Below are 27,108 nucleotides of genomic sequence, written 5' to 3'. Positions count from 1 at the left end.
ATTACGCGCGTGCGCCGCCTCCCGAGATCCCCCCCATGAAGTTGTTTTATAATGCGCAGGCTTAGGAAGCCTTCTTTAACCTACCCGCGCCTGCCCACGCCACCTAACATCAGTGCTGAAATCGTCACTTTCGATCTTTCTGTCGAATTTCAACATGATTAATAAATGCGTTGATAACTGGAAGACCGTCAAAGTTACGGTTAATAGAGTTTGAAATTAATTCATTGAGATAACAAAATGATCATCTTCCCCAAAAAATTATTCATGAAAACAATAATATTCAAACGAAGAATTCACGACTGCCACGATCGTACCTGTCAAGTATAGTAACGGACGCAAATTGTTCTTACCGAGGTTCCAACCCTGATGGTCAAGTGCCGGTCTCTGTAATTTTTCTACAGTTTATCAGTCAAGACGGGACAATGTATAAACAAAAATAAAAATTTAACTTTTACAGGTTTTTACCATAATCTGACATCGGTATTCGAATATCCAAGCGAATGCGCTTTTTTGAATTATATGTAAATAACAGTGGGATCATTAAAATTTGTAAATTTTGCAAATAAGAAAATTATTTTTATCACTCAATTAACGTCCAGATGATCAGTACACAGTAATAAATAAATTTCTAACCACATATATATTTTGCGATTAGAAATAATTTAACTGTGATACACAGAGGACAGAATTCACATTCAAGCACGCACGTGTATAGGTTGAATTTGCGATGAAACTTTTTCATCTGATATTCTACTGCCTCTGCCAATACGCGATTTACGCGAGGAACAATGTTATTGACGAAATCATTCCTTCAAAAACTCTGGTCTGGGGCCCTGGTCTCTATCCTGACAAAATTGTGATGCGAGCTCGTTACATATTCTTACAGCTACGGGATCAGAATGAGAAGAAGTCAGTACAAAGATGAAAAATTAGCGAATTTTTCTGTGTTACACATTCTAATTTTACAAATACTCTTTCTAGCTCATCAATATCTGCAGGAGAAGAAGTCATATCTGCCCAGATCCAAGGGGAAACTCTTACCGGAAGCCCGTGTCATATTTGGAAACAAATTTTAGATCGTAAGGATGGGAGTTTTATTGTACGATACAAGCTTTACCAGACATGCATGAATCTTCAAATTGTAATCAGGGTAAAAAACGAAGATGTGCCTGCATCGCCATTAATTTTTGCTGGTAAAAATTTCTCTAAGCTTTTATTCAGTGAAGAGTGAAGCACCACTTTACATTCTACTCTCATATTCAAATATTTTTAGGCCCTGTGTACGAGGAAGAATGTTATTGCCCAAATGAGGATATCAATGATTGGTTAGAGAAAAATCAATGCCCGCTTAACTACAGTCAAATACAGGCTGATCTACAACCTTTTTTCAGTTTAGATTTCGACGCAATTAGAAAAGATATTATAAAAAAGTTTGATCGCCCTTATAGCGTCAGTATATGTCATTACGTTGTTAAACTAAACAAGGTGCGTATTCTCTGGTCAAACTGAACTATCTGCTTTATTCAGAGAGCTTGCAGCATTAAATTTTGGTGCCACAGATTTACAGACAATGCTATGGACAACATGTTGGCTTCAAGACATTTATGGATGCAATTTTATTGTCCTTGGCAAGAAAATTTGTCATACCTGACATAGAGCTCTTTGTCAATCTGGGTGATTGGCCTCTAGTTTCAAACACTGAAAAAACTTACCCCATTTTCTCATGGTGTGGATCTGATGACTCCAAAGACATAGCTATGCCTTCTTACGACCTGACTGAATCAACCCTAGAGAATATGGGGAGGTGAGATAAAAGATGTTGGAAAAATTTTCTGTTTGTCCTGCAATTATGTCTCATCACGAGTTCAACAATTTGATCTTACGTTGATGAATCATATTTTAAATACAGGGTGATGCTAGACATGCTATCTGTACAGGGTAATACAAAGTTACCATGGCTTGCTAAGGTAGAAAAAGCGTTTTGGCGCGGTCGTGATTCTTGTCGAGAACGGCTGGATTTGATAGATATAGCTCGAAAACATCCCGATTTGATAAACGCGTCCATTACAAATTTTTTCTTTTTCAAGAATGAAATCGATAAGTACGGACCAAGGGAAAATCACACTTCCTTTTTCAATTTTTTTGATGTAAGTCGCAACAATTTCTTGTCTTTGCAATTACTACATCACTGTTATTCAAATTGTTGATTCATTTGTAATTGGGCTATATAATGAATTTTTAGTACAAATATCAATTGAATATCGACGGCTCAGTGGCAGCTTACAGATTCCCTTATCTCCTTGCTGGTGACTCCTTGGTATTCAAACAGGAATCAAAGTACTACGAATTTTTTTACAAGCAACTCCGACCATATGAACATTATATCCCGATTAAAAAGGACCTGACAGATCTTGTAGAGAAAATAAGATGGGCAAAACAACATGACAATATTGCATACAAAGTATCTCGCAATGGACAATTATTTACCAGAGATAATTTGATGCCACAAAACATATTTTGCTATCATGCTGTTTTGTTCAAGGTAACAGTGCATATTTCTTACATTAATATTGAATCACTTACCTTATCGCAACGTCTATATTGGTAATACTTAACCCTTAGGAATGGAGTAATCGCCTAAAAAGTAAAGTAGTTCGACTGGCTGGTATGGAAGAGGTACCGCAACCTGAGAGTTCTTGTAAATGTCATCGAATAAATGCGATGGGATCTAAAGAAGAGCTTTAACAGTTTTATCATCTTAAAACATGGAGTGATCATTAGGCATTTATTCAATATAAAAATTATGTAGGGAAAAGTGCTTTATGAATTTTTCGTCTAAAAAAGTATTGCCAAACTTTGATATATGATGCCAAACTTTTCAACTGAAGTCGTCAGTAGGTCCCACTTCGAAATGGTCCATATTCTAGCTTATTTTTAATTCAACTTGAAGATTTTCATTATATTTTTTTTTTTGTTACGTCAAAGTGATATAGTGGTCCCATAGATGTAAAGGGCATCATTTTCATAATTCGATTAAAGATGTCAATGTCTGAATAGGCTGAAGAGATTTTTCGAATGTCTAAATTGAGTTTGTACTTTAAAATGTGTACCAAAAATTTAAACCTACTTTTGCATTTATTAAAAATATGCTTATTCAATTCACACAAATAGATTGGGTCTTTATGATTCCTAGTGGCACATCATTTTTCGAACTAAAAGCGCGAGAGCTATAAAATTAATTTCGGAAAGGATAATATAGATCTGTTTAATGCTGACTTTTTATTATTAAGAGTTTGATCGTTACAAAGTTTTAACAGTAACGTTTTTATATTTAATTGTCGTAGAACCTCGATTATCCGAGCTATTTTGAACCTAATTTACGTGAAATAATCGAAGAACGCGAATTATACGATAAAGAAATAACGGTACGTTTCCGAGTTTCAGCAAATCTTATTACAACCCCAAGACGAGCTCAAATAATCCCGAACTAGAGGGATGTAGGCTCGGATAATCGAGATTGTACTGTAATTAATAGTTAATACTAATGTGCTTGCCATTACTTATCATATGTATTTTATACTAATGTAATATGGATAATACATAAAAAATGTTGAAATCTTTTGAATAATTTTGTATTTTCCAATCGTTCATTTTGTACGCAGTTAACACTGGCAAGTAATAAAAAAAAATGATTATTCATGATGTTAACACTACACGTCACTGCCAATAAGTCAAAACGATCGTACAGAACAGCTTCACATTTTAATACCGAGCTTATTATGTACAAATTAATCTAAAAACATAGGTCACTTAATCCGGAAATGTACCCATTATACATAACGCCTCGCGATCGTGAAAAACATAAAAATTCGTTAAAATGAATAGTAATAATAATAATGATAATCATTACTATAATTATAATACCAAATTGCTATGAAGACTTTTGTCAAGACACTGCCGGAATGAACTATTGTGGCGGAGGCTGATACCCATAGCCAGCATACTGATTGGGAGGTGGAGGACCTTGGGGACCAGGCGGAGGTGGCATATGTCCACCTGGAGGGCGAGGTGGATATTGCCCGTATCCTTGTCCTCCCGGTGGTGGCGGATAACTCTGAGGTGGGTACTGGGGATGCCCATAATGCTGTCCACCCTGAGGTGGATGGGGTGAATATACTTGGGGTTGGCCGCCTGGAGACGGGGGTACATACGTTTGCGTAGTTGCTGGATGAGACTGTGGGGGGCCGTAACCTCCTGGAGGCTGGGGGGGTCCAGATGGAGGCGGTGGCCCTTGTGGTGGACCAGGTGGAGGTTGAAAACCACTCGGAGCTGGGCTGGGTGACTGCTGCTGTTGTTGCTGTTGCTGAGGTGAAGTTTGAGATTGCTGTTGCGGTTGATGCTGAGGCTGGTGGGGAGGTGGCTGGTGCGAAGGTTGGTGTGAAGGTTGATGCGATGACTGATGAGAAGGTTGATGAGCAGATTGATGTGAGGATTGATGAGGAGATTGATGAGGTGGCTGATGGGGTGCTTGATGTGACGGAGGGGGATGCGAGGGTTGATGAGGAGCTTGATGTGGAGGTGGATGCGGAGGTGGATGAGAAGTCTGGTGGGGTTGCTGATGTACAGGATAACCAGATGGAGCCGGTCCAGGAGGGGTATAACCGCCACCCTGCGATGAAACTGGGGGAGCACCAGTCGGCGGGTAAGTCTGGGTGGATGCAACAGACGGTGTGCTAGTAGGCTGACCGCTTTGAGCATAAGTGTTTACCCCGCTAGCTGGAGGAGTACTGAAAGGTGGAGATGTTGAAGCTGGACCATACTGTGATGGACCAGGACCAGGGCCCGGACTGGGTTGGTTTCCATAGCTAGATTGTGGGCCAGCATTTTGTTGTGGTCCAGACTGTGGCGGTTGAGCTGGGGTAGACGTTGGTGGAGGTGGGTAGCTTTGAGGAGGTACACTGTTGGGGTAGCCCTGAGATGAGGGAGGATAATTTCCAGCCTGGGTTGAATTGTATGCATTTGGGGGAGGCTGGGATGGAGGTTGTTGATAAGTCGGTTGAGGGCTGGGACTACCGTACTGTCCTGGCTGCTGGGGTTGTGCGCCCGAAGGAAAGTTTTGTTGAGAAGCATTCGGAGGAGGGTATCCTTGCTGACTGGGAGGTGGCGGACCATATCCAGATGGAGGTTGGTTGCCACCAGGAGGCGGGTATCCTCCAGGTTGTGGCCCGTAGCTGTTGCCAGTGTTGGGTGGACCATAATTCGGTTGGCTGGCGGCAGGATAGCCCTGTTGTTGGGTAGGATTGGGAGATGCGTATTGGTTGGCCTGCCCTGGTGTGTAAGCTGCAGCCTGAGGTCCCGGATAGGTTGTCGCAGGATTCTGGTTCGAATAAGGCCCTGGATATCCTTGTTGAGTTGGTTGCTGAGGGTATCCTTGAGGTCCACTTCTGTACTGTTGTGGCCCAGGGACTGGTGCAGGTCCTATTGAAATTTGTAACAAATAAATACATGGACAATCAAACATAACCAATAAACAGATTGAGTAACATACTGGCTATAATATTAAGCATCGAACTGCTAATAGGGTACAGCATTCAAAAAAATGAATGCCTACTTACGATTCATGCTGGGCCCTTGCCCAGGCATAACAGGACCACGATATCCTCCTTGAGGCATCGACTGTGCTTGATTGAATCCAGACATGGGTAAAGGCTGCTGCGTGTTCGGAGGCATTTCAGTACCAGGTCCTGCAGCTACAGGAGGACCTGCGGGTGGCCCTTGAGGCCCCATCATGGGATGCTGAGGACCATTGGGCATACCTTGAGGTGGCTAAAATTGATAGGAGTGCCATAATTGTGAGTTACACAAAAAAAATCAATGTTATTTCCAGAAAAACGGTTTGCAGCATAAGCTCAACCAAAAACGGCTGTAACATATAAACCAATAAAACAATATAAAAACGAATACTACGAAAAGGTAGTGATGTAACAGTAAAAACCGTTGAGTGTTTGGTACAATTGGCCAATGGCCTCACAGAAAATAAATAAAGGAAGGTCAACAAAAGTGGAAGATCTCGACTGTTTTCAAAGTTTGACCATTACTAATGAACACCTAGCAGAAAAATGTTTTCATTTTGATATGCTAGAAGCAATTAAGGTGTTTCACAAAAATATTAAAGTACTGAACGAGTTCAGCCAAAGATTGTATACACTCAAATCAAAAACTCACTGGCAATAAAGCCTGGATATTTTGGTTAGCATCTGCGATAGATGCCAAGTATACCAAGTTGCGGTGCAAAACTTGCTGGTACCTGAAATTGGAATTTGAAACTTGTCATCATTGTGGGAGAATGATAAAAAATTCTGCAATCATTGTCAACATGATTGATTTCATTATTGTTGCTAAATTGAATCAATATAATTGGCGTTAGCTCACTGTATGCATTCCTGAGGTTTTCCTTTGTTTTGGTACTCTTGAATAGTTTGAATAAGGTGACTGTTCTCATCCAGCATCTGTAAGAACGTGAACGTAGTACATGAATTTGTGCACTTTTTTTCTCTAGAATTGTTTGAAAAACTGAAAGCGCTTTTGTTTCTCCGCAGTGAATTTATCGAAACCTAGGAATCCTGCGATACTCGAACCTTACCTTTTGTATCTGGGCTGGATTCGGCGGCGGTCTACCTCGTTGAGCAAACGTTACCGACATTTCGAGATAAATATAAACTCGTTAATCAGCTTGGCAGAATACGACTATTTTATATTTAGTTATTACGGGAAAATAATCGAAATTTTTATGATCGGCGTCGGTCAAATCGGACGTAATAGTGACAGGAAAGTTCGTCCATTTTCGTAGTCGAGAAGCTGGGGAGACGATGCGCACCGTGGCCAAATAGTTAGTGTGCTGCAAACTTGACGGTAAAAAATCATTTCGCATATCACTTTCCGTACCTCGTTTAACAAAGCACTGCAATTAAGGACGGATCAACAGTCGTCTTAATTGCACATCCCTCGTTTTAATTTTCCAGACGTAATTGCTCAACCACGACTAATAAGAAAGTTATCTATTCCTTCGAGAAATAATATTCAAATTTTGGTGTTGGCGATGCTTGTCCTTGTTGCCCTACCGCCGCCCCCGTGGCCCGTGCAAGCGACAAGTCTTCCCTCGACTCTTCAGTCACAGGCAAATGGCGTCGTATGGTTGGATATCGTCGCTTCAATTTGTGCAAATTATGAATGAATTTTAATTGTTACCGAGAATATCAATTAAAATCGAACGGCAAAAGATTCCGGTAAGTTGATGGAACACTTTTAGATAATTTCTGACAGTGTGTTTGCTCAATTTTTGTGTGAATTTTGCTATTATACGCTCGTGTCATTAGTTTGTAAACAAACACGGCACACGCAAAGTGCTGTCAGAATACAATTTTTCGAACTAAAAATAATATGCCCTATTTTAATGAAATATTCGATATTTTACAGCGGAATTATTCATCGCCTGACGAGAATTTGTAAATGAATATATCATAGCAAATCTACTGGTAAGTTGAAAATTCGAATTGTTTTATCAATATTATTATGTATATTATTGTGTAGTTGGGTTCAATCTCTGTACCGCGATCACTCATATCTTATGTTTATTGTCACTTGCTTAGATTATACCGCAAATTATTATGAGGGACAGTGCTGCAAGACATAGACTGAGAAGCAATGACTAAGTTTTCACCGGGCACAAACTGGAAGCAAGGTGAGACGAAATGGGCAGAGTTAATTTGTATCGATATTGGCGATACAACAATGTACGGAGGTGCGAAGAAATTTTAATCCTTGGCTCAGAAATTTGAAAGAAAAAAATCAAAAGCTATTTATTTCAACTGAAATTTTTCACATTTATTGATTGGTTATGTATTTATATTATTGCGGTGAAAACTTAGTCGAGGAACCTGCTTGTTACCTTGAAATGCACCTTTGAATATTTGTTTCAATATCCAGAAATATTATTATGTCAAACATTAAGATTTCCTTGCTATTTGTTCTTTGTTATCAAAACACTGATTTTGATTGCTTATCATTCTTATAACCTAAGTATTACAAGAGCTGTACATAGACTTTAATTGGTTAGTAATAATTTGATTCTTCACAAATATATATTTCATGTTTGTTCCACAGGTGAATGTTATACCGTACTTGATAATTACGTCACAACGATGAACGAAGTTAGTGGAGGAAAACAAGAAATGACTAGCAATTCAGCATGGGAAGCTTTGGCTGGCCAGACAGTTTCGACAATGCCTACTATGCATCATCATCAGCTTTTACAACCGGAAGCAAATCCTCCTGTTACTCAAGTTATTGTACCAACACCAGTTAAACTTCAAGCAGCAATACTACCACCACCTCAAAACGTGGTTGAACATTGTCCTCCTTTAGCTCATATGCAACAAACCTCACTTGCTTCACAGGTGAAACTCCATTTTAAAAAGTGATTGATATCACAAATAATTGTATTTTACATTAATTTTAAGTACCTATGTTTATACTTTTTGCAGGCTACTGCGCCAGGTTCTTTTATCGATTCTGAACTATCAACTGAGCTCCAGCAGCAGGGATGGAAAAAGTATTGGAGTAAAAGGGAAAACAGACCGTATTTTTGGAATAAATCGACTGGAGAATCTCTCTGGGTTCCTCCATTACTCAAACCGCAATTTGATCCAATAACGGATCCCTTGGGTATATGCGGCGTACCTCCGGTTCCTGGAAATGGTCCGATAGCCCCTGCTACTCCTGCGATTACACTTAAACGCAGAGCATCTGAAGACAGCCCTGTTGCTTCGTCAACAAAGAAATTTATCCTAGCGTAAGCATTAACCTTCATAGTTAATTTCTTTTGATTCTGTGTATCTTCTAATTGATTTGATGGTCATGTAGTTCTTTGTTATTCTGATGTTGAGATCAAGCTGCAATGAGTCTTAAGGTAATAGGTATAAACTCAGGAATATTTCGGAACACCTCAACTAGAGTAAGGACTTCAGTCAAGGAAGATAAATTAATCCCGTATTCGTGAAGGTACAGAGTTCAACTTGAAAGAATAGGGTTTTTGTGAGTCACTTTCAGGTCTTAGCCTTATTTTACGGCTTGTGGCACATAGAGATTCCATAAAATAGTAATATTCAAAATTATAACCAATAGTACTAGGTATACGCACATCCGACATCAAGTTTCAAACATGTTCTCGTGAAAACTACTATTAATGAATAATGATGGAAGGCAAAATGTGAAGGCACAATCTCAGTAAACTACCTTAATTAAGGCATTCTGCTTGCTTATCATGGAAATTAAAGATACTATTGTCATTACTATTGCAGCGGTCCATGGGATTTGGAGATCTCAACAAATGTGATAATTTACGAAAAAGGACCTTCAAACATACCCCACATTCATCCGGACGTTGAAGCATTCAGATGTGGATTGCTCGCAAAATTACGCCAGTGCTATCAAGAGCTCTGTCACACGCGAGAATCTATTGATGCTCCCAGAGATTCTTTCAATCGGTGGCTGATGGAACGCAAAGTCATTGATTGCGGCTCAGACCCTTTACTTCCGAGTCAATGTTTCCCAGAAATATCAATGTCTATGTATCGTGAAATAATGAACGATATACCAATGAAACTTGTCAGACCAAAATTCACTGGTGATGCCAGGAAACAGCTGTCAAGATATGCTGAAGCAGCTAAAAATATGATAGAATCTAGGTCTGCATCTCCCGAAAGTAGAAAAGTTGTTAAATGGAATGCTGAGGACACCTTTCAATGGTTAAGAAGGACGGTTGGTGCTACTTTTGATGATTTTCAAGATAGATTAGCTCATTTAAAAAGGCAATGTCAACCCCATTTGACGGAGACAGTAAAAGCTAGTGTTGAAGGTATCTGTTTAAAAATTTACCATCTTTCAACAGACTACGCAAAAAAAATTAAAGATAAGAACAATCAAATGACGAAAGAAGGTGGGCTTGCCGACGTCATACCATTGACAGGCCCTGTGAGTAGCCAGAGAAAAGTATGGTGCTATCCTGTACAGTTCTCCTTGCCAAGTCCACGTCTACCGCAAATAGAGTACTTACCAGAAAGAGAACAAACAATGCTACGTTTTCATGGAGATACAATGGGCATAAATAACACGCACTTGACAAAACTGGAACATTTGTACAGATATAATTGCTTTGACGATAAAAAATTCGAGATGTTTCTACCCCGAGTTTGGTCCCTGCTCAAAAGATACCAAACATACCTTGGAATAAATGAGGGTCAAGCTACGCAAATGGCATTGCCAGTCACTGTCTTTGAGTGTCTTCAGAGAACTTTTGGCGTCACTTTTGAATGCTTTGCTTCTCCATTGAACTGCTACTTCAGACAATATTGCTCAGCATTTGCTGATACAGATTCTCACTTTGGATCAAGAGGACCTTTCCTTGATTTCAGGCCCATTAGTGGCTCCTTTGAAGCCAATCCTCCATACTGTGAGGAGCTAATGGAGGCCATGGTTAATCATTTTGAGCAATTACTCGCTGATTCAGTTGAGCCTCTCTCGTTTGTAGTTTTTCTACCTGAATGGAGAGATCCAGCACCTAACGCACTTCTAAAACTTGAGAGTAGCCACTTCAAACGCAAGCAAGTTGTTGTGCCTGCAATGGAACATGAGTACAGACATGGATTTCAACATATCCTTCCTAAGTGAGTTTTATAGCCAATTAGGTATCGTATTTTTTTCATACAACCCTATACTAATTTTTTTTTTCAACTTGGTTGATAACTTTTAGGTAAAAATATTATATCAAGCTTGGTTCTTTTAGGGGAGAAGTCAATATACGAGCAGCACATGGTACTCTTGTCGTGTGGCTGCAGAATGCTGCTGGTAATGCACGTTGGGGACCGACGGATGACCGAGTAGAGGCACTCTTAGAGGCTTGGAGACCAGGGAGAGAAAGGGAAAGAGATAGACAAGAACTGCTCTCCCCACCAAGACAAACACATCAACCTATCGCTGCTACCCCCATTCCTGTGGCATCAACACCCACGACCCCAACAACCCCACTTTCATCCTTGTCTACACTTTCAACACATCCTATGTAAGTAGTCAATCACAGTAAGAAGCGTGCAAGTCTTGATAAATCAATTACATGACACAGTATGTTCATATTGCTGAATAATAAGTTGTCTTCCTTTTCTTCTCATTCTGCATATGCCTCATTCGCTGACCCAAAAAAAAAAAAAAAAATTATTTTAACTTTTTTCCACACCTATTCATTAGACTTGGCTAGGCGAGAAATTTGAACAATACTAATATTCTTTCTTATTTTCAATATAAAAATAATGTACATAATCAATAATTAAACTTGGTACAGCTAGCAATATGGAGTTTTTGCTGCAGGATTTTGCAATGTACCTGTTATGTCAATTTCAATGATTTCACAGCTGGTTGATTACGATGTTGCCTTGCTCTTCCTCAAAAATTTAAAATGTGTAATGAATTATGGCGTAGAAAAAACTCCTTGCTTCGCATAATATATTATTTTCTAGTGAGTAACAAAATTTTTTCTTTTCGTATTGTTCTACTTTAATCTAGAGCAACGCGATACATCTATTTGTATTATATTAATTGATTTATTCTTTACTCTTTATAAAGTCTTATGATCCATGAAAAAATATTATTTGCTCTCAATCATTGCGTTTAGACTTTTAATAGTATGCAGGCTATTGAAATGGTAGATATACTTGCCATGCAAGTTGAAACTATAAAATTAATGTGTAGAAATACAATAAACAGAATTCATGAAAAGTGTATGTCATCTAAATTTTACTTGACACATGAAAATTTGTTTTAATTACTCTTCAATAACCAGCTTTCACCAGTTTCAAGCGCCATTTTATACAAATGATTTGTGTTTTGCCTAAGCAATAGATTTGGATATGTACCACCCAGATGTTTTCAGGTTATTACATGTCACAAATTTTAAACCACCTGAACCGTACCAATTAATATTTTATTTCAATCTAATAACGAAAAAAACGCACATTTATTATAATTTTAAAATTGAATCTATAAGTACTACTGATTTAGGCTCAAAATAATAACTGATTTTATTATATGATGTATATATATGCATACACACAATGAAATAAAAAAGCTTAAACATATTGTAATGTAAAACATATTAATGTCTATACATAAGAAATTCGAGGAGAATACAAATGGATCATCAAGTATAATCAGTCGTATGGTAACTTTCATGCCAAGTGTATCTACATAAAAAATGATATTAGATGCATATCATGAAAACTATATAAAACTATGCACAACGGATTATTGCCAGAGAAAGATATTTCAGTAAACTTTACGTGAATAGCATTGATGAATTAGTTTTTTGTTCTGTTTCTCTGCTTTTCTATTCAAAAAACTTGCAATTTCCATTTTCATATTGCACCGAATTACTAGCTTCGTAGTCAATAATTTGCCGAAGCACTTTCGAATTTAGTTTTAAACACTTAATTAACTCGTCTTATAGATTTGGTACATCTTTATCAGATGTGCACCATCTTACTCATATTTTCCATGTATATATAAATAAATATATACATGCTTATAAACTCAAGTGTATGTATGTATATACTTATATATATTTCTGTATACATGAGTCTATATTTGAACTATAAATCCTTAATGTATTGATGCCTAACCAATCGGTAGACAGTAGTATGATTAAGACAATACATAAACTGTCAAATTTTAAATGTGGCGTTACATTGTTTTACATTTTAAAAAAGATCTAATTATACATATATATAGTGTACATATACTTATATACGTTAATGTATATGTATACAAGAATGCTAAAGAAGTTGAAAAGCTGAACATGATAGAATATCTATAGCTGCTAAGGAACTAGAACGGGGCAAGTATTTGTCAATCTTGAATACAACAGGTAGTTATTTTCATTTGCCATTGAATACGAGTATTTAAAGGAGTTGTGATCAATTGTTGATTTAAAATATTGATCGCTTGCTGAAGGAGAGTATTGTACATATTGATACCCTTGAAAATTGTAAGATGGGCTGGACTTTTGATAATTTTTGTTTCAAATATGATTCTCTACAGAAAAATCTGATTTATTTGTCAATGAGTGTATAATAGATTATACAGAAATATATATGACCATTAAGTAAAAGAAAAATATTATTCGCAGAATACCAGCGCAGCTAATTTTTAGGTGAGAGTGCTACACATGGTGGTTGCTGCATACAAGTCAAGGAATTTTTTCGCAATCATTTTTTAAATCAAGTTTGAAGTTTTATTAATTTTTTTTTAGTGTGCATTTACTTCAAGTACCATATATGGTACTTAACAGGGTTTCTCTTCAAAACATGCAATTGTCGACGTCTCGATGTTGAATAAGAAGTTACTGCTGATCTAACACATTTTCTCTTACATTTATATTAAAATGAAACTATTGTTTATTATTTTTGAGGTTTCTTTGTGCAGTATCTATCTTTTGTGCTGTCTCATAGATATTTATTGATGATTTAGAAAAAAGTTGATAGAGCTTTCAAAGCATTGAATTATACAATTAATAAACTACTCTTTTTTTTTAACTTTTACGCTGTGCCTTAGTCTTTTTTCTAACATTTACCCATCTACTGATCTGTCTGTTTTCTGCCAATCCAACTCACTAATCTCTATGTATAATGTGACAAGGTAAATTTCACGATAAGAATTTGGTTCATATTTAGTGACTACCGTCAATGTTTTCATTCCAGATTAATTATTCTGGTGTAAATCTATAGGTCATGTATAATCTGTTCTAGACAGACATAGTAAATTGTTGAAATGAACAATTTTAAAGGTCAGTGAATATATTTCTAACTGTCGAAAAATTTTCTCAAAGTATACTTGATTACATTCGTCTAAATTCATTATTCTAACACCAATCATTTTCAAAGATCGTCTTGAAAGCTCTATCGGACTTTCTATTGAATGGTTATTATTTTTATTATTGGGGTGATTCGCATATATTATTAAATTGAGTTCATTTCATATGAACATCATCATTTTCGTCATCTTCACAATATAAAAAGTTGATCTGAAATTATAAAAATATAAAAATCCATGATTCGATACAGAGCAAATCTACTGTGCAGTAGTAGAGGTTAAAATAAAGTAAATTGCATTGTAAATACAAACTCACCATAAACAAACACATAATTGAGAACGATAACTATCAATAATTCTGAAATAATTTGAATATTTTGTAAGACATTATGAGTAAGGATGTTATATAAATAGATTTAAATAAATTTGTCTTAGTTATAGACATACGAAAATAATTATGTATCGTTTAATCCTAAATTCTATAGAATGTTTATCAAGGTACAAAATAATGAACAACAAAAAATACCACAAATGCTTACACAACAAAAAATTGATAATGTATTCACCACTATCCACAATGTGACCACAATACTGCATAATATAAACACATTGTATAAATTAAAATGCGGCAAGAGTTTTGTACTAATAAAAACTGGAAACACAATGAAACATTTTAAAGTATTAGTACATTTATTTGAAAAAATATAACGATCAATTTACAGTGTTTAATTTCCTAGTACAAAGTTAATCTCCAAATGATGGATTTACAGCTAAGATTTTATTTATTTCATCGACAAGAAATCTTGCTTCATTTTCACTAAAAATTAGAGAGTGTATGCACTTTTCTTCAACATCTCTAATCATATCATCTAACACCAGCCTAATTTGTTTCAGATCGTAAAAGCAATGATTTCTTCCCAAATACCAAGTGTGAAAACTAATCACAGGAGTATCCTTCATGATCAGAGCCATACGTTTCTTCGATAGGAATGAGAGGAACTTGTAGAATTGTACATAGTCCATGCCATGTGAAGCTTTCAACATTAATTGACAGTGATCATCCCAACCATCCATATCACGACAGTCTTCAACTTCTCTCATCACAGCACAAAGTTCTTTTTTTAAGGAAATCCATACATTCCAAACATTGCAAGCATTGATCCAATTATGATTGATAGAAATAGTGTCTTCCTAAAAAAATGCATTTATTTAATCAGCATTTAGTTATAACCTGGTGCTTACAGTACTGAAAATTAGTACCAAATTCCAAACTTGATGATGCCACCCAGATGGAATGAATACTATTTCACCAGGTTGTTGAATAATTTCATAACGTTTGAGTCTATCTTCATCATAATTTGGATACATTGTTTGATTCAACAACTCATTGGAAGTTGTTATGTCATAGATTAATTTCCCATGCTTATCTCGCAGACTCTCTTCGTCCCCAGGTGCAAAGAGAAGCCAGCGTTTTTTTCCAACTATATTAGCTGACCAGCTATAGGATGAGAAGACATCTGCATGAAATGGTGTCCTAAAAGTACACGAAAGCAATAAGAATTCTATCAACAAATAGAATTGCTCATTTTAACATAATTGTAGCTATACCATGTTCCTTTTGGACCCATGTAGATAAACATATAATCGTCATTTAATTCTTCCTGTTCTGTGTAATATTCGTTTAACCAATCAGAGGCAAAATACTGGGGAACATTATAGATTGGGATATGTGGATTATTTTTTACGCAATGCCAGTCCTTTAGATATAGTAAAGGCATATTTTTTGGATCACTAAGGTCACGATATGTGATCCAATAGTCGACATAATCAGCCAATGCCATATCATCCTTCAGTTGGGAATTGTAGTATTTTGCTGTACAGTCAGCCACAGGTGCAATACAAGATCCTACGAGAAAATTTTGCTTACTTCACAAGTATGTTTGTAATTGGGAAATGAATTCATTACGATATTCTATTCCATGATTTTTTCTTCATTCAAAATGGATCAATTTCGAAACAGTCTAAACTCTAGTTTCATGTTTAGTGGTGAATATTATTGAGTGCGTAGCTCTCACCGAATACTCTTTTGATGTATTCGAAATTTGGCGCGTTGTCTGCTTGCCACATTTGTCTGCACGGCCATGCATCCGTGGCAGATTGGATCACGCAGGGAATATTGTTCTGTAAATATCTTCTAAAATATTCATTGTACGATAAAGAGTGATTGACATATCCAGTGACGTTATTTTCGACTGATGTTCCGAATTCGTGGTATGCGTAATCGTTAGAAATATCTATAACTTTGGTCATTCCGCGTTTACTGTAAATTTATTTTAGGTTAGGTTCTCTCTTTTCGGATGAATCGGATGAAACTACTTTATATCGATCTAGAGTGGAACCACGATAGTAAAATCCGTAGAATCGAAATGCAAGAGTACGCAAGCGCCTCTAATAGGTTCATGGTTAAAGCGTTTTGATGTTCGTCAACTTCGAGGTGGTCAGCCTGTGTGGTAACTTTGTATAATTTCGGAACACCGTCTTCTTGATTCTTCTCGTTTTTCCCAGAGGTGAAAAAGCTGTATTTGTTGAGAGAAACGTGACTTTATTCGCGTGAATAGCCGAAACGAAATCTGTTATGCATGGTAGTGCATATTCGAGTATTTTAATTAATCACGCTACGGAATGCAGTAGTTAAAATAGATTGTGAAATAGGTTTGTTAACGAGGAAATTTCTGAACATAGTGTCTCTGTGAAACCGGCACATCGCATCTACGCTAGGACGAACATTGGTTATCGCAAAAATGGCGTCTGATCCACTAAATAAGAACCGAATGCAAGTTTTCAAGAACAAAGGAAAAGATCAAGACGTAAGTATCCGTATTACGAGTAGATAATCTTCTCTTAGTATAGCGTTGTATTTATTTTACTAAAAATTCTCTGTCCCTGCCACACGATTTTAATACATTGATACCACGGACTCTTCAAACCTTCAGTCATGTTTGGTATTTTAACCATTTAATCAGTGACTCACCTATATACACCTCACAATTGGATCATTTTTAAGAAATTTTCAAGGAATCATTTTCACGTTCTGTTCCGTCGATACGATGGCACGCGAAAATTCGGATATGAAATTTTTTTCATTTCGAATAAGCATGCCTTGGGCAGTAACGGAAAAAAAAAATTGTGAAAAAAATATGAATACCATATCCGTACTGAGGTATTGTTTCTTCTTAATAAGAAGTTATTTCAGGAGATGCGCAGGAGAAGGAATGAAGTCACCGTAGAGCTCCGGAAGAATAAACGTGAAGAAACGCTACAGAAACGGAGAAACGTACCAATTACAGATTCCACGGGTAAGGTGACGTCTGATAGAATGTTATTAGTTTGGGCTACTTGTATCAGTTTCGTGAATACCTTACTTATTGTTGAATCGTAATTGGGAGGTATAAGCAATATTGGAGGGATTTATTCCTCATGTAGTTGCAAATCTAGTATTTTTAGGTAGACAAACTCTAGTTCTCAATCATAGAATAATATATAATAAAGATATAATAAATAGAAAAATTAATCTAGTCATCTCATTTTATAATCTACGACGAATATTTGGTATACTTGATGAATCAATTGCTCTGTAACATGACGTTCTTTCTCATTTTATTATAAAGTTCATGCGTTACAAGAGCATTATGTCTAGATATTCAATTGAATAATAAATTGGTTAATTAGATGAAGAAGATGTGGAGAAAAATTTGGCAAAGATCGATTTGGGTGAACTGGTAGCCAAAGCAGGGAGCGCTGAATCCGCCGAGCAGTTGATTGCCGTCCAATCTGCACGAAAATTACTGTCTTCAGATCGTAATCCTCCAATAGACGCCTTGATTGATAGCGGAATCCTGCCAATTTTGGTACACTGTCTTGAACGACATGACCAGTAAGTTGAAATACCGATGTCTTTAAATCAACGTTGTGAATACATATTTTATGCATACAACATGAGTGCATATTCACACGGTTACTTTAAAACACATCAATAAAAAACCAATTAGGAGTAATAGTATTCCTTTTTTGTTATATTTCATCAATGAATATTTCTCTATTATTTTATAACATGAGAAGCAGTATGATACATACAGCATTATTCTTGCAACACCTGCTCAGAAAGCTGGATTTTCAGATTGTAGAGCGTGGGTAAAATATTTTTTCTGAACAATGCAAATAAAAAGTGGGTGTACATGCACATTTGAAAGCTTCTACTTTTCATGCTATGGATTTTTGGCGCATACACATTTACAAATAAATCAATTTTATGCACTATCTGTGACTGCTTCATTGAGCGCAAGTTACCTAGCCGAAATGTCAGTGTCACTTTCGTTACTTTTTAAATCAAACTTTCCCTGCAGGTATTACAAAAAATATGACATGTGACACGTGTCGACAAGCAATACCTGACTCGTGTGATTGCAGTACTTGCCCTTGTGCTGCTAGCCACACTCGTTTGGTTATTGCCTATTTACGCACTTGTCAAATAATGTACTATTATTTTTCAGTCCATCCTTGCAGTTTGAAGCAGCATGGGCATTGACGAACATTGCAAGCGGAACATCTGCTCAGACACAGGCAGTTGTTAAAGCTGGTGCAGTGCCATTATTTTTACATCTTTTATTGTCCAGCCAGCAAAATGTCTGTGAACAAGCAGTATGGGCTCTAGGTAAGGAATCTAACCATGCTGTGGTTTACGTAATTTTTATAAATTGTTTTATCGAATTTATTATTTGTCCCTAGGAAATATTATAGGGGATGGGCCAGCGCTGCGAGATTATGTAATAAACCTTGGCGTTGTGCCACCGCTTTTAACTTTCATTAAGCCAGATATACCTATCACCTTCTTGCGGAACGTTACGTGGGTGATAGTCAACTTGTGTAGAAACAAAGATCCCCCTCCACCAGTAGGGACAATTAAAGACATTTTACCAGCACTTAATGTACTTATTCTACACACGGACATTAATGTGAGTAGATCGTCATGTCCAGTATCACGTTATTCTTCCCTAACGAATCTCAGGTTGTGCAGTTTCAACTTTTGATAATCTATCAAAGACTGGATCAACATTTGGCTTTTGTTTTTCCCATAGATTCTCGTTGACACAGTGTGGGCTCTGAGTTATTTGACTGATGGTGGAAATGAACAGATTCAAATGGTCATAGACAGCGGAGTCGTACCTCGTCTAATTCCTCTGCTCTCTCACAAAGAGGTCAAAGTTCAAACGGCTGCTCTCAGAGCTGTTGGCAATATCGTTACTGGTACCGATGAGCAGACGCAAACGGTCTTGAATTGTGATGCTTTGTCCCATTTCCCTAACTTGCTAACTCATCCTAAGGAGAAAATTTGCAAGGAAGCCGTATGGTTCCTGTCAAACATTACTGCTGGCAATCAATCTCAAGTTCAGGCTGTAATTGACGAGCAGCTATTGCCACTTATTATTAGTAACTTGTCAAAGGTATTTAAATTCAATCACAATTATTCAGTTGACTTGATTAACGAATTCTCATTTGTTCAAAATCTAACACGCCATATTCTACGATTGGGCAGGGTGAATTCCAGACTCAGAAAGAAGCAGCATGGGCGATCAGTAATTTAACGATAAGTGGAAACAGAGAGCAGGTGGCACGCCTGATTCAAGAGGGGGTAATTGCACCATTCTGCGATCTACTGTCTTGCAAAGATAGTCAGGTTGTTCAAGTTGTGCTTGATGGTATCCACAATATGCTCAAAATGGCGGGAAGTCAAGTTGAACAGCTGGCCAATATGATTGAAGAATGCTCAGGTATGTCGGTATGACTGCATAGTACTCTGTCAGAATTTATTCCAACATACCTAATTCCTGTCTTATTCTTTAACGTATAACAATGGGTTAATTGCTTGCAGGATTGGATAAAATTGAGGCATTACAAAACCATGAAAATTTAGATATCTATAGATTGGCCTATGACATCATTGAACAGTACTTCTCGGAGGAGGTAAGTGAAAATGATTTGGTACTGTAGCCTTGTTGAAAATTTTGAGACCATTGTGGCTTCTAACTGATTGATCTCCCACTCTTGTGACTTCAGACTGACGAACCAAACTTAGCGCCACAGACAACGGAAGGAGCGTTCCAGTTTGACCCGACGACAACTATACCTAGCGATGGCTTCAAGTTCTGAAATATCCCCGTCTCTTCCTCGCCCTTTCCTCGTCGAAGAACCGTCCCCCAACTACGGCGGGAAGCCACAACCTCCCGCTATCTCCTCATCCAGATTATCCTCCCAATCCTTCTTGTTCCAATGACCAAGATCCAAGACTCTCGAAGGGGAATATTTCTCGTCACCTCCCAGACATCGCGCGGCATTCACCTGCTGTTCGGCCCGCGATAAGAACCGTCGCGTTCATGATTTTGCAAGAGAGTTAAATTGCAACGAAGCACTGCAAAAGCGCGAATCAGCTTTTTATTTTTTCATGATTTTTTTGTTTCGTATTTTATACAATAGAGAAACAAGTCTAATTCAGATGCTAAACGCTATATATATTATATATATATTTACGTAGTAACAAGAACGTGAGTGCGCATGGAGTGCAAACGTTTAAATTATTTAGGACGAATTGTTTAAATGATTCTACAGAACAATAGCACTGTTTGAGTTGCATGCTCTCTAATATCGCTGGGCCGAGTCTTGGTTCATGACGTTACATTTATAAACGATTTGTGTATATTTTAGGCATGTTAAATTTATAATGATATTGAATACTGAATAAATTGATTAACTGCTCTTGACTAGTATACTTGATAATTATGATCATTCTGTAAGACGGCGCAACATCAATAAAACTGAAAGTGTGGTATGAATCCATATACATGTGTATAGTGTATTCATTCAGGTCGTTCTCAGGCATTGCAACTGCTTGACTACGTTCTCTATTTCCATTTTTGTTTGCATCAGTATCTGTGTATTGCATACAAACATACATTCCTCATTGACTGTGCCACTTGCTATTTGTCGTATCCAATGGGCATATCTCAGCCACTACACAACTGCCAAAGACTTCATTCTTCTGTTTCAAATGTTAATTAGTATGTGTGTATTATTGCATACATACATTCCTCAATTGACCTATGCCTCTTGCTATTACGTTAATGATGCGCATTTCTGAAGTGCAGTTACATTTGACATGACTGCGGCTAGTTCGATACAGCTAAACACCTTGTCAAAAGTGGCAACTACCGCCTCGCCCTAGGTTGGCGTCTTTGACGTCAAATTACCCTCGGAAATACCTGAAATAAAGCAAATCTAGTTACTAGTAGCTACGGCAAAATAGTTTTATATTAACTTAATCTGAAAGAGTAAGGTGGTGTGATGGATCCAAACTATTTTCTGCTCCTTCATTGATGTTCTAGAGACCTGAAAGAGCATACGAGAATTTAGCGCGAGCATGAAAAAGGATAATTGGATTGGTTTTGCGAAATATCTACAGTCTTTGCGCTTATAAAGGCTCGTCAATAATTCATGAGATTAATACGGGATTGAGTTACTCAGAACTCGACGAAAACATGTATTGAACGTGGACCATATAGGTAGCAGCTTCGATAAACACTAACAATCCTTAATGAGGAAAAGTCCTGCACATTGAGCATTTCTTCACATTTCCTTCGTAATTTTGCAACTGATAATCTCTCGACGTTTGAAATGACTTTTGATGGTTTCTTGGGGACGATCAGACATTGGTAAAACCTTTAAAGCATTACTCAGAAAAGTTTTAGTTTTATATTTCGCGAGAAAAAGTAAAGATAACCCCTTTGGATTTTTGGTGGAAATTTTGAGGATTTTGTAAGAAACTGGAAGCTATTCATTCATGCACCGTATCGACGAAATTTTTAGAGCGGAATCGATTAAGCGCAGTCTCAATACGCGGCGATTAACAGATCAATAGTTCCGGCCAAAAAACGGAAGATTTCCGTCGCAACTTTTCTGCTGTTGATCCCACGCTCTATTCGCTGCGTTTTCTGAGTTTCTGGTGGTCCAATTAGTCGGGTAAAGGTCATACAAATCGAACCTGAGACCAAAAATTTTTGGCTCCAAAAATAGAAAAAAAAGTAAGGCTAACCCCTTTGCATTTTTGGCGAAAATTTTCGCGATTTCGAAAAGTGCTGGAATAAATTCTTTCTGGCACTGTACCGACGTAATTTTGCGAGACATATCGATTAAGCGCAGTCCCGATACGCTGTGAGCAGCGGATCGGAAGTTACATCCAAAACACCGGAACCTGTGTTTTCGACATTTTTCAGCTGGTGCTTTTTCCGTCGTAACTTCTTTCCTGTTGATCCCACGCTCTTTTCGCTGCGTTTTCTGAGTTCCTGGTGCCCCTGGTGGTCCAATTAGTCAGGTGAAGGTCATACAAATCGAACCTGAGACCAAAAATTTTTGGCTCCAAAAATAAAAAAAAAGTAAGTAAGTACCCTTTGCATTTTTGGTGAAAATTTTTGCGATTTCGTAAAGTGGTGGGATAAATTCTTTCTGGCACTGTTCCGACGTAATTTTGCGAGACATATCGATTAAGCGCAGTCCCGATACGCTGCGAGCAGCGGATCAAAAGTTACAGCCAAAAAACCAGAACCTGTGTTTTCGACATTTTTCAGCAGGTGCTTTTTCCGTCGTAACCTGTTTCCCGTTAATCCCACGCTCTTTTCGCTGCGTTTTCTGAGTTCCTGGGGGTCCAATTAGTCAGAAGAAGGTCATACAAATCGGATCTGAGACCACAAACTTTTGGCTCCAAAAATGAAGAAAAAATTCTCTTAGTATAGCGTTGTATTTATTTTACTAAAAATTCTCTGTCCCTGCCACACGATTTTAATACATTGATACCACGGACTCTTCAAACCTTCAGTCATGTTTGGTATTTTAACCATTTAATCAGTGACTCACCTATATACACCTCACAATTGGATCATTTTTAAGAAATTTTCAAGGAATCATTTTCACGTTCTGTTCCGTCGATACGATGGCACGCGAAAATTCGGATATGAAATTTTTTTCATTTCGAATAAGCATGCCTTGGGCAGTAACGGAAAAAAAAAATTGTGAAAAAAATATGAATACCATATCCGTACTGAGGTATTGTTTCTTCTTAATAAGAAGTTATTTCAGGAGATGCGCAGGAGAAGGAATGAAGTCACCGTAGAGCTCCGGAAGAATAAACGTGAAGAAACGCTACAGAAACGGAGAAACGTACCAATTACAGATTCCACGGGTAAGGTGACGTCTGATAGAATGTTATTAGTTTGGGCTACTTGTATCAGTTTCGTGAATACCTTACTTATTGTTGAATCGTAATTGGGAGGTATAAGCAATATTGGAGGGATTTATTCCTCATGTAGTTGCAAATCTAGTATTTTTAGGTAGACAAACTCTAGTTCTCAATCATAGAATAATATATAATAAAGATATAATAAATAGAAAAATTAATCTAGTCATCTCATTTTATAATCTACGACGAATATTTGGTATACTTGATGAATCAATTGCTCTGTAACATGACGTTCTTTCTCATTTTATTATAAAGTTCATGCGTTACAAGAGCATTATGTCTAGATATTCAATTGAATAATAAATTGGTTAATTAGATGAAGAAGATGTGGAGAAAAATTTGGCAAAGATCGATTTGGGTGAACTGGTAGCCAAAGCAGGGAGCGCTGAATCCGCCGAGCAGTTGATTGCCGTCCAATCTGCACGAAAATTACTGTCTTCAGATCGTAATCCTCCAATAGACGCCTTGATTGATAGCGGAATCCTGCCAATTTTGGTACACTGTCTTGAACGACATGACCAGTAAGTTGAAATACCGATGTCTTTAAATCAACGTTGTGAATACATATTTTATGCATACAACATGAGTGCATATTCACACGGTTACTTTAAAACACATCAATAAAAAACCAATTAGGAGTAATAGTATTCCTTTTTTGTTATATTTCATCAATGAATATTTCTCTATTATTTTATAACATGAGAAGCAGTATGATACATACAGCATTATTCTTGCAACACCTGCTCAGAAAGCTGGATTTTCAGATTGTAGAGCGTGGGTAAAATATTTTTTCTGAACAATGCAAATAAAAAGTGGGTGTACATGCACATTTGAAAGCTTCTACTTTTCATGCTATGGATTTTTGGCGCATACACATTTACAAATAAATCAATTTTATGCAATATCTGTGACTGCTTCATTGAGCGCAAGTTACCTAGCCGAAATGTCAGTGTCACTTTCGTTACTTTTTAAATCAAACTTTCCCTGCAGGTATTACAAAAAATATGACATGTGACACGTGTCGACAAGCAATACCTGACTCGTGTGATTGCAGTACTTGCCCTTGTGCTGCTAGCCACACTCGTTTGGTTATTGCCTATTTACGCACTTGTCAAATAATGTACTATTATTTTTCAGTCCATCCTTGCAGTATGAAGCAGCATGGGCATTGACGAACATTGCAAGCGGAACATCTGCTCAGACACAGGCAGTTGTTAAAGCTGGTGCAGTGCCGTTATTTTTACAGCTTTTATTGTCCAGCCAGCAAAATGTCTGTGAACAAGCAGTATGGGCTCTAGGTAAGGAATCCAACCATGCTGTGGTTTACGTAATTTTTATAAATTGTTTTATCGAATTTATTATTTGTCCCTAGGAAATATTATAGGGGATGGGCCAGCGCTGCGAGATTATGTAATAAACCTTGGCGTTGTGCTACTGCTTTTAACTTTCATTAAGCTAGATATACCTATCACCTTCTTGCGGAACGTTACGTGGGTGATAGTCAACTTGTGTAGAAACAAAGATCCCCCTCCACCAGTACGGACAATTAAAGACATTTTACCAGCACTTAATGTACTTATTCTACACACGGACATTAATGTGAGTAGATCGTCATGTCCAGTATCACGTTATTCTTCCCTAACGAACCTCAGGTTCTGCAGTTTCAACTTTTGATAATCTATCAAAGACTGGATCAACATTTGGCTTTTGTTTTTCCCATAGATTCTCGTTGACACAGTGTGGGCTCTGAGTTATTTGACTGATGGTGGAAATGAACAGATTCAAATGGTCATAGACAGCGGAGTCGTACCTCGTCTAATTCCTCTGCTCTCTCACAAAGAGGTCAAAGTTCAAACGGCTGCTCTCAGAGCTGTTGGCAATATCGTTACTGGTACCGATGAGCAGACGCAAGCGGTCTTGAATTGTGATGCTTTGTCCCATTTCCGTAACTTGCTAACTCATCCTAAGGAGAAGATTTGCAAGGAAGCCGTATGGTTCCTGTCAAACATTACTGCTGGCAATCAATCTCAAGTTCAGGCTGTAATTGACGAGCAGCTATTGCCACTTATTATTAGTAACTTGTCAAAGGTATTTAAATTCAATCACAATTATTCAGTTGACTTGATTAACGAATTCTCATTTGTTCAAAATCTAACACGCCATATTCTACGATTGGGCAGGGTGAATTTCCGACTCAGAAAGAAGCAGCATGGGCGATCAGTAATTTAACGATGAGTGGAAACAGAGAGCAGGTGGCATGCCTGATTCAAGAGGGGGTAATTGCACCATTCTGCGATCTACTGTCTTGCAAAAATAGTCAGGTCGTTCAAGTTGTGCTTGATGGTATCCACAATATGCTCAAAATGGCGGGAAGTGAAATTGAACAGCTGACCAATATGATTGAAGAATGCTCAGGTATGTCGATATGACTGCATAGTACTCTGTCAGAATTTATTCCAACATACCTAATTCCTGTCTTATTCTTTAACGGATAACAATGGGTTAATTGCTTGCAGGATTGGATAAAATTGAGGCATTACAAAAACATATAAATTTAAATATCTATATATTGGCCTATGACATCATTGAACAGTTCTTCTCGGAGGAATTAAGTGATGATGATTTGGTACTGTAGCCTTGTTGAAAATTTTGAGACCATTGTGGCTTCTAACTGATTAATGTCCCACCCTGTGACTTCAGACTGACGAACCAAATTTGGCGCCACAGACAACGGAAGGAGCCTTCTAGTTTGACCCGACGACAACTATACCTAGCGATGGCTTCAAGTTCTGAAATATCCCCGTCTCTTCCTCGCCCTTTCCTCGTCGAAGAACCGTCCCCCAACTACGGCGGGAAGCCACAACCTCCCGCTATCTCCTCATCCAGATAATCCTCCCAATCCTTCTTGTTCCAATGACCAAGATCCAAGACTCTCGAAGGGGAATATTTCTCGTCACCTCCCAGACATCGTGCGGCATTCACCTGCTGTTCGGCCCGCGATACGAACCGTCGCGTTCATGATTTTGCAAGAGAGTTAAATTGCAACGAAGCACTGCAAAAGCGCGAATCAGCTTTTTATTTTTTCATGATTTTTTTGTTTCGTATTTTATACAATAGAGAAACAAGTCTTATTCAGATGCTAAACGCTATATATATTATATATATATTTACGTAGTAACAAGAACGTGAGTGCGCATGGAGTGCAAACGTTTAAATTATTTAGGACGAATTGTTTAAATGATTCTACAGAACAATAGCACTGTTTGAGTTGCATGCTCTCTAATATCGCTGGGCCGAGTCTTGGTTCATGACGTTACATTTATAAACGATTTGTGTATATTTTAGGCATGTTAAATTTATAATGATATTGAATACTGAATAAATTGATTAACTGCTCTTGACTAGTATACTTGATAATTATGATCATTCTGTAAGACGGCGCAACATCAATAAAACTGAAAGTGTGGTATGAATCCATATACATGTGTATAGTGTATTCATTCAGGTCGTTCTCAGGCATTGCAACTGCTTGACTACGTTCTCTATTTCCATTTTTGTTTGCATCAGTATCTGTGTATTGCATACAAACATACATTCCTCATTGACTGTGCCACTTGCTATTTGTCGTATCCAATGGGCATATCTCAGCCACTACACAACTGCCAAAGACTTCATTCTTCTGTTTCAAATGTTAATTAGTATGTGTGTATTATTGCATACATACATTCCTCAATTGACCTATGCCTCTTGCTATTACGTTAATGATGCGCATTTCTGAAGTGCAGTTACATTTGACATGACTGCGGCTAGTTCGATACAGCTAAACACCTTGTCAAAAGTGGCAACTA

General features: G+C 37.5%; 5 protein-coding genes across 15 annotated transcripts; 3 read left to right on the top strand and 2 right to left on the bottom strand.

The window, feature by feature from the left end:
* The first annotated feature begins 21 nt into the window (after positions 1-21).
* On the top strand, positions 22-3,628 carry LOC107221228 (protein O-glucosyltransferase 2). 3 transcript variants are annotated; one of them, XM_046730923.1, is made up of 8 exons: positions 22-199; positions 716-909; positions 982-1,193; positions 1,274-1,485; positions 1,560-1,804; positions 1,910-2,147; positions 2,243-2,542; positions 2,623-3,628. In XM_046730923.1, the coding sequence occupies exons 1-8, from the start codon at positions 155-157 to the stop codon at positions 2,743-2,745; spliced, it is 1,569 nt and encodes a 522-aa protein (XP_046586879.1). In that variant the 5' UTR covers positions 22-154; the 3' UTR covers positions 2,746-3,628. The 3 variants fall into 3 exon arrangements, with proteins under 3 accessions (XP_046586879.1, XP_015515628.1, XP_046586880.1); XM_015660142.2 differs by having other exon boundaries at positions 128-424; XM_046730924.1 differs by having other exon boundaries at positions 128-521.
* On the bottom strand, positions 3,265-6,785 carry LOC107221226 (basic salivary proline-rich protein 2). Of its 2 annotated transcripts, XM_015660140.2 has the most exons (5): positions 6,644-6,785; positions 6,433-6,509; positions 6,226-6,307; positions 5,616-5,826; positions 3,265-5,478 (listed from the first exon to the last, which is right to left on the bottom strand). In XM_015660140.2, exons 1-5 carry the CDS (start codon positions 6,701-6,703, stop codon positions 3,968-3,970), a joined length of 1,941 nt encoding a protein of 646 aa, XP_015515626.2. In that variant the 5' UTR covers positions 6,704-6,785; the 3' UTR covers positions 3,265-3,967. The 2 variants fall into 2 exon arrangements, with proteins under 2 accessions (XP_015515626.2, XP_046586877.1); XM_046730921.1 differs by lacking the exon at positions 6,226-6,307 and having other exon boundaries at positions 6,644-6,715.
* Positions 6,786-6,838: 53 nt separating this feature from the next.
* Positions 6,839-15,100, top strand: LOC107221235 (mRNA (2'-O-methyladenosine-N(6)-)-methyltransferase). 4 transcript variants are annotated; one of them, XM_015660152.2, is made up of 9 exons: positions 6,839-6,912; positions 7,023-7,286; positions 7,477-7,535; positions 7,650-7,741; positions 8,164-8,456; positions 8,544-8,851; positions 9,360-10,724; positions 10,844-11,119; positions 14,812-15,100. In XM_015660152.2, the coding sequence occupies exons 4-9, from the start codon at positions 7,705-7,707 to the stop codon at positions 14,816-14,818; spliced, it is 2,286 nt and encodes a 761-aa protein (XP_015515638.1). In that variant the 5' UTR covers positions 6,839-6,912; positions 7,023-7,286; positions 7,477-7,535; positions 7,650-7,704; the 3' UTR covers positions 14,819-15,100. The 4 variants fall into 4 exon arrangements, with proteins under 4 accessions (XP_015515638.1, XP_046586874.1, XP_046586876.1 ...); XM_046730918.1 differs by lacking the exon at positions 14,812-15,100 and adding an exon at positions 13,235-14,586; XM_046730920.1 differs by lacking the exons at positions 7,650-7,741; positions 14,812-15,100 and adding an exon at positions 13,235-14,586.
* Positions 14,585-16,303, bottom strand: LOC107221222 (2-oxoglutarate and iron-dependent oxygenase JMJD4). Its single transcript, XM_015660135.2, has 4 exons — positions 15,993-16,303; positions 15,526-15,823; positions 15,178-15,451; positions 14,585-15,108 (listed from the first exon to the last, which is right to left on the bottom strand). The coding sequence occupies exons 1-4, from the start codon at positions 16,225-16,227 to the stop codon at positions 14,662-14,664; spliced, it is 1,254 nt and encodes a 417-aa protein (XP_015515621.2). The 5' UTR covers positions 16,228-16,303; the 3' UTR covers positions 14,585-14,661.
* Positions 16,304-16,491: 188 nt separating this feature from the next.
* Positions 16,492-26,739, top strand: LOC107221236 (importin subunit alpha-3). 5 transcript variants are annotated; one of them, XM_046730928.1, is made up of 9 exons: positions 16,492-16,784; positions 17,159-17,273; positions 17,647-17,851; positions 18,468-18,628; positions 18,703-18,929; positions 19,053-19,418; positions 19,511-19,745; positions 19,847-19,938; positions 25,961-26,739. In XM_046730928.1, the coding sequence occupies exons 1-9, from the start codon at positions 16,719-16,721 to the stop codon at positions 26,006-26,008; spliced, it is 1,515 nt and encodes a 504-aa protein (XP_046586884.1). In that variant the 5' UTR covers positions 16,492-16,718; the 3' UTR covers positions 26,009-26,739. The 5 variants fall into 5 exon arrangements, with proteins under 5 accessions (XP_046586884.1, XP_046586883.1, XP_046586882.1 ...); XM_046730927.1 differs by having other exon boundaries at positions 19,847-19,956; XM_046730926.1 differs by lacking the exon at positions 25,961-26,739 and adding an exon at positions 20,032-20,810 and having other exon boundaries at positions 17,171-17,273.
* The last annotated feature ends 369 nt before the right edge of the window (positions 26,740-27,108 follow it).

The sequence above is a fragment of the Neodiprion lecontei genome, chromosome 2 (genome assembly GCF_021901455.1).
Source record: "Neodiprion lecontei isolate iyNeoLeco1 chromosome 2, iyNeoLeco1.1, whole genome shotgun sequence".
Classification (NCBI taxonomy): domain Eukaryota; kingdom Metazoa; phylum Arthropoda; class Insecta; order Hymenoptera; family Diprionidae; genus Neodiprion; species Neodiprion lecontei.
This window is presented reverse-complemented; position numbering and strand designations above follow the sequence as displayed.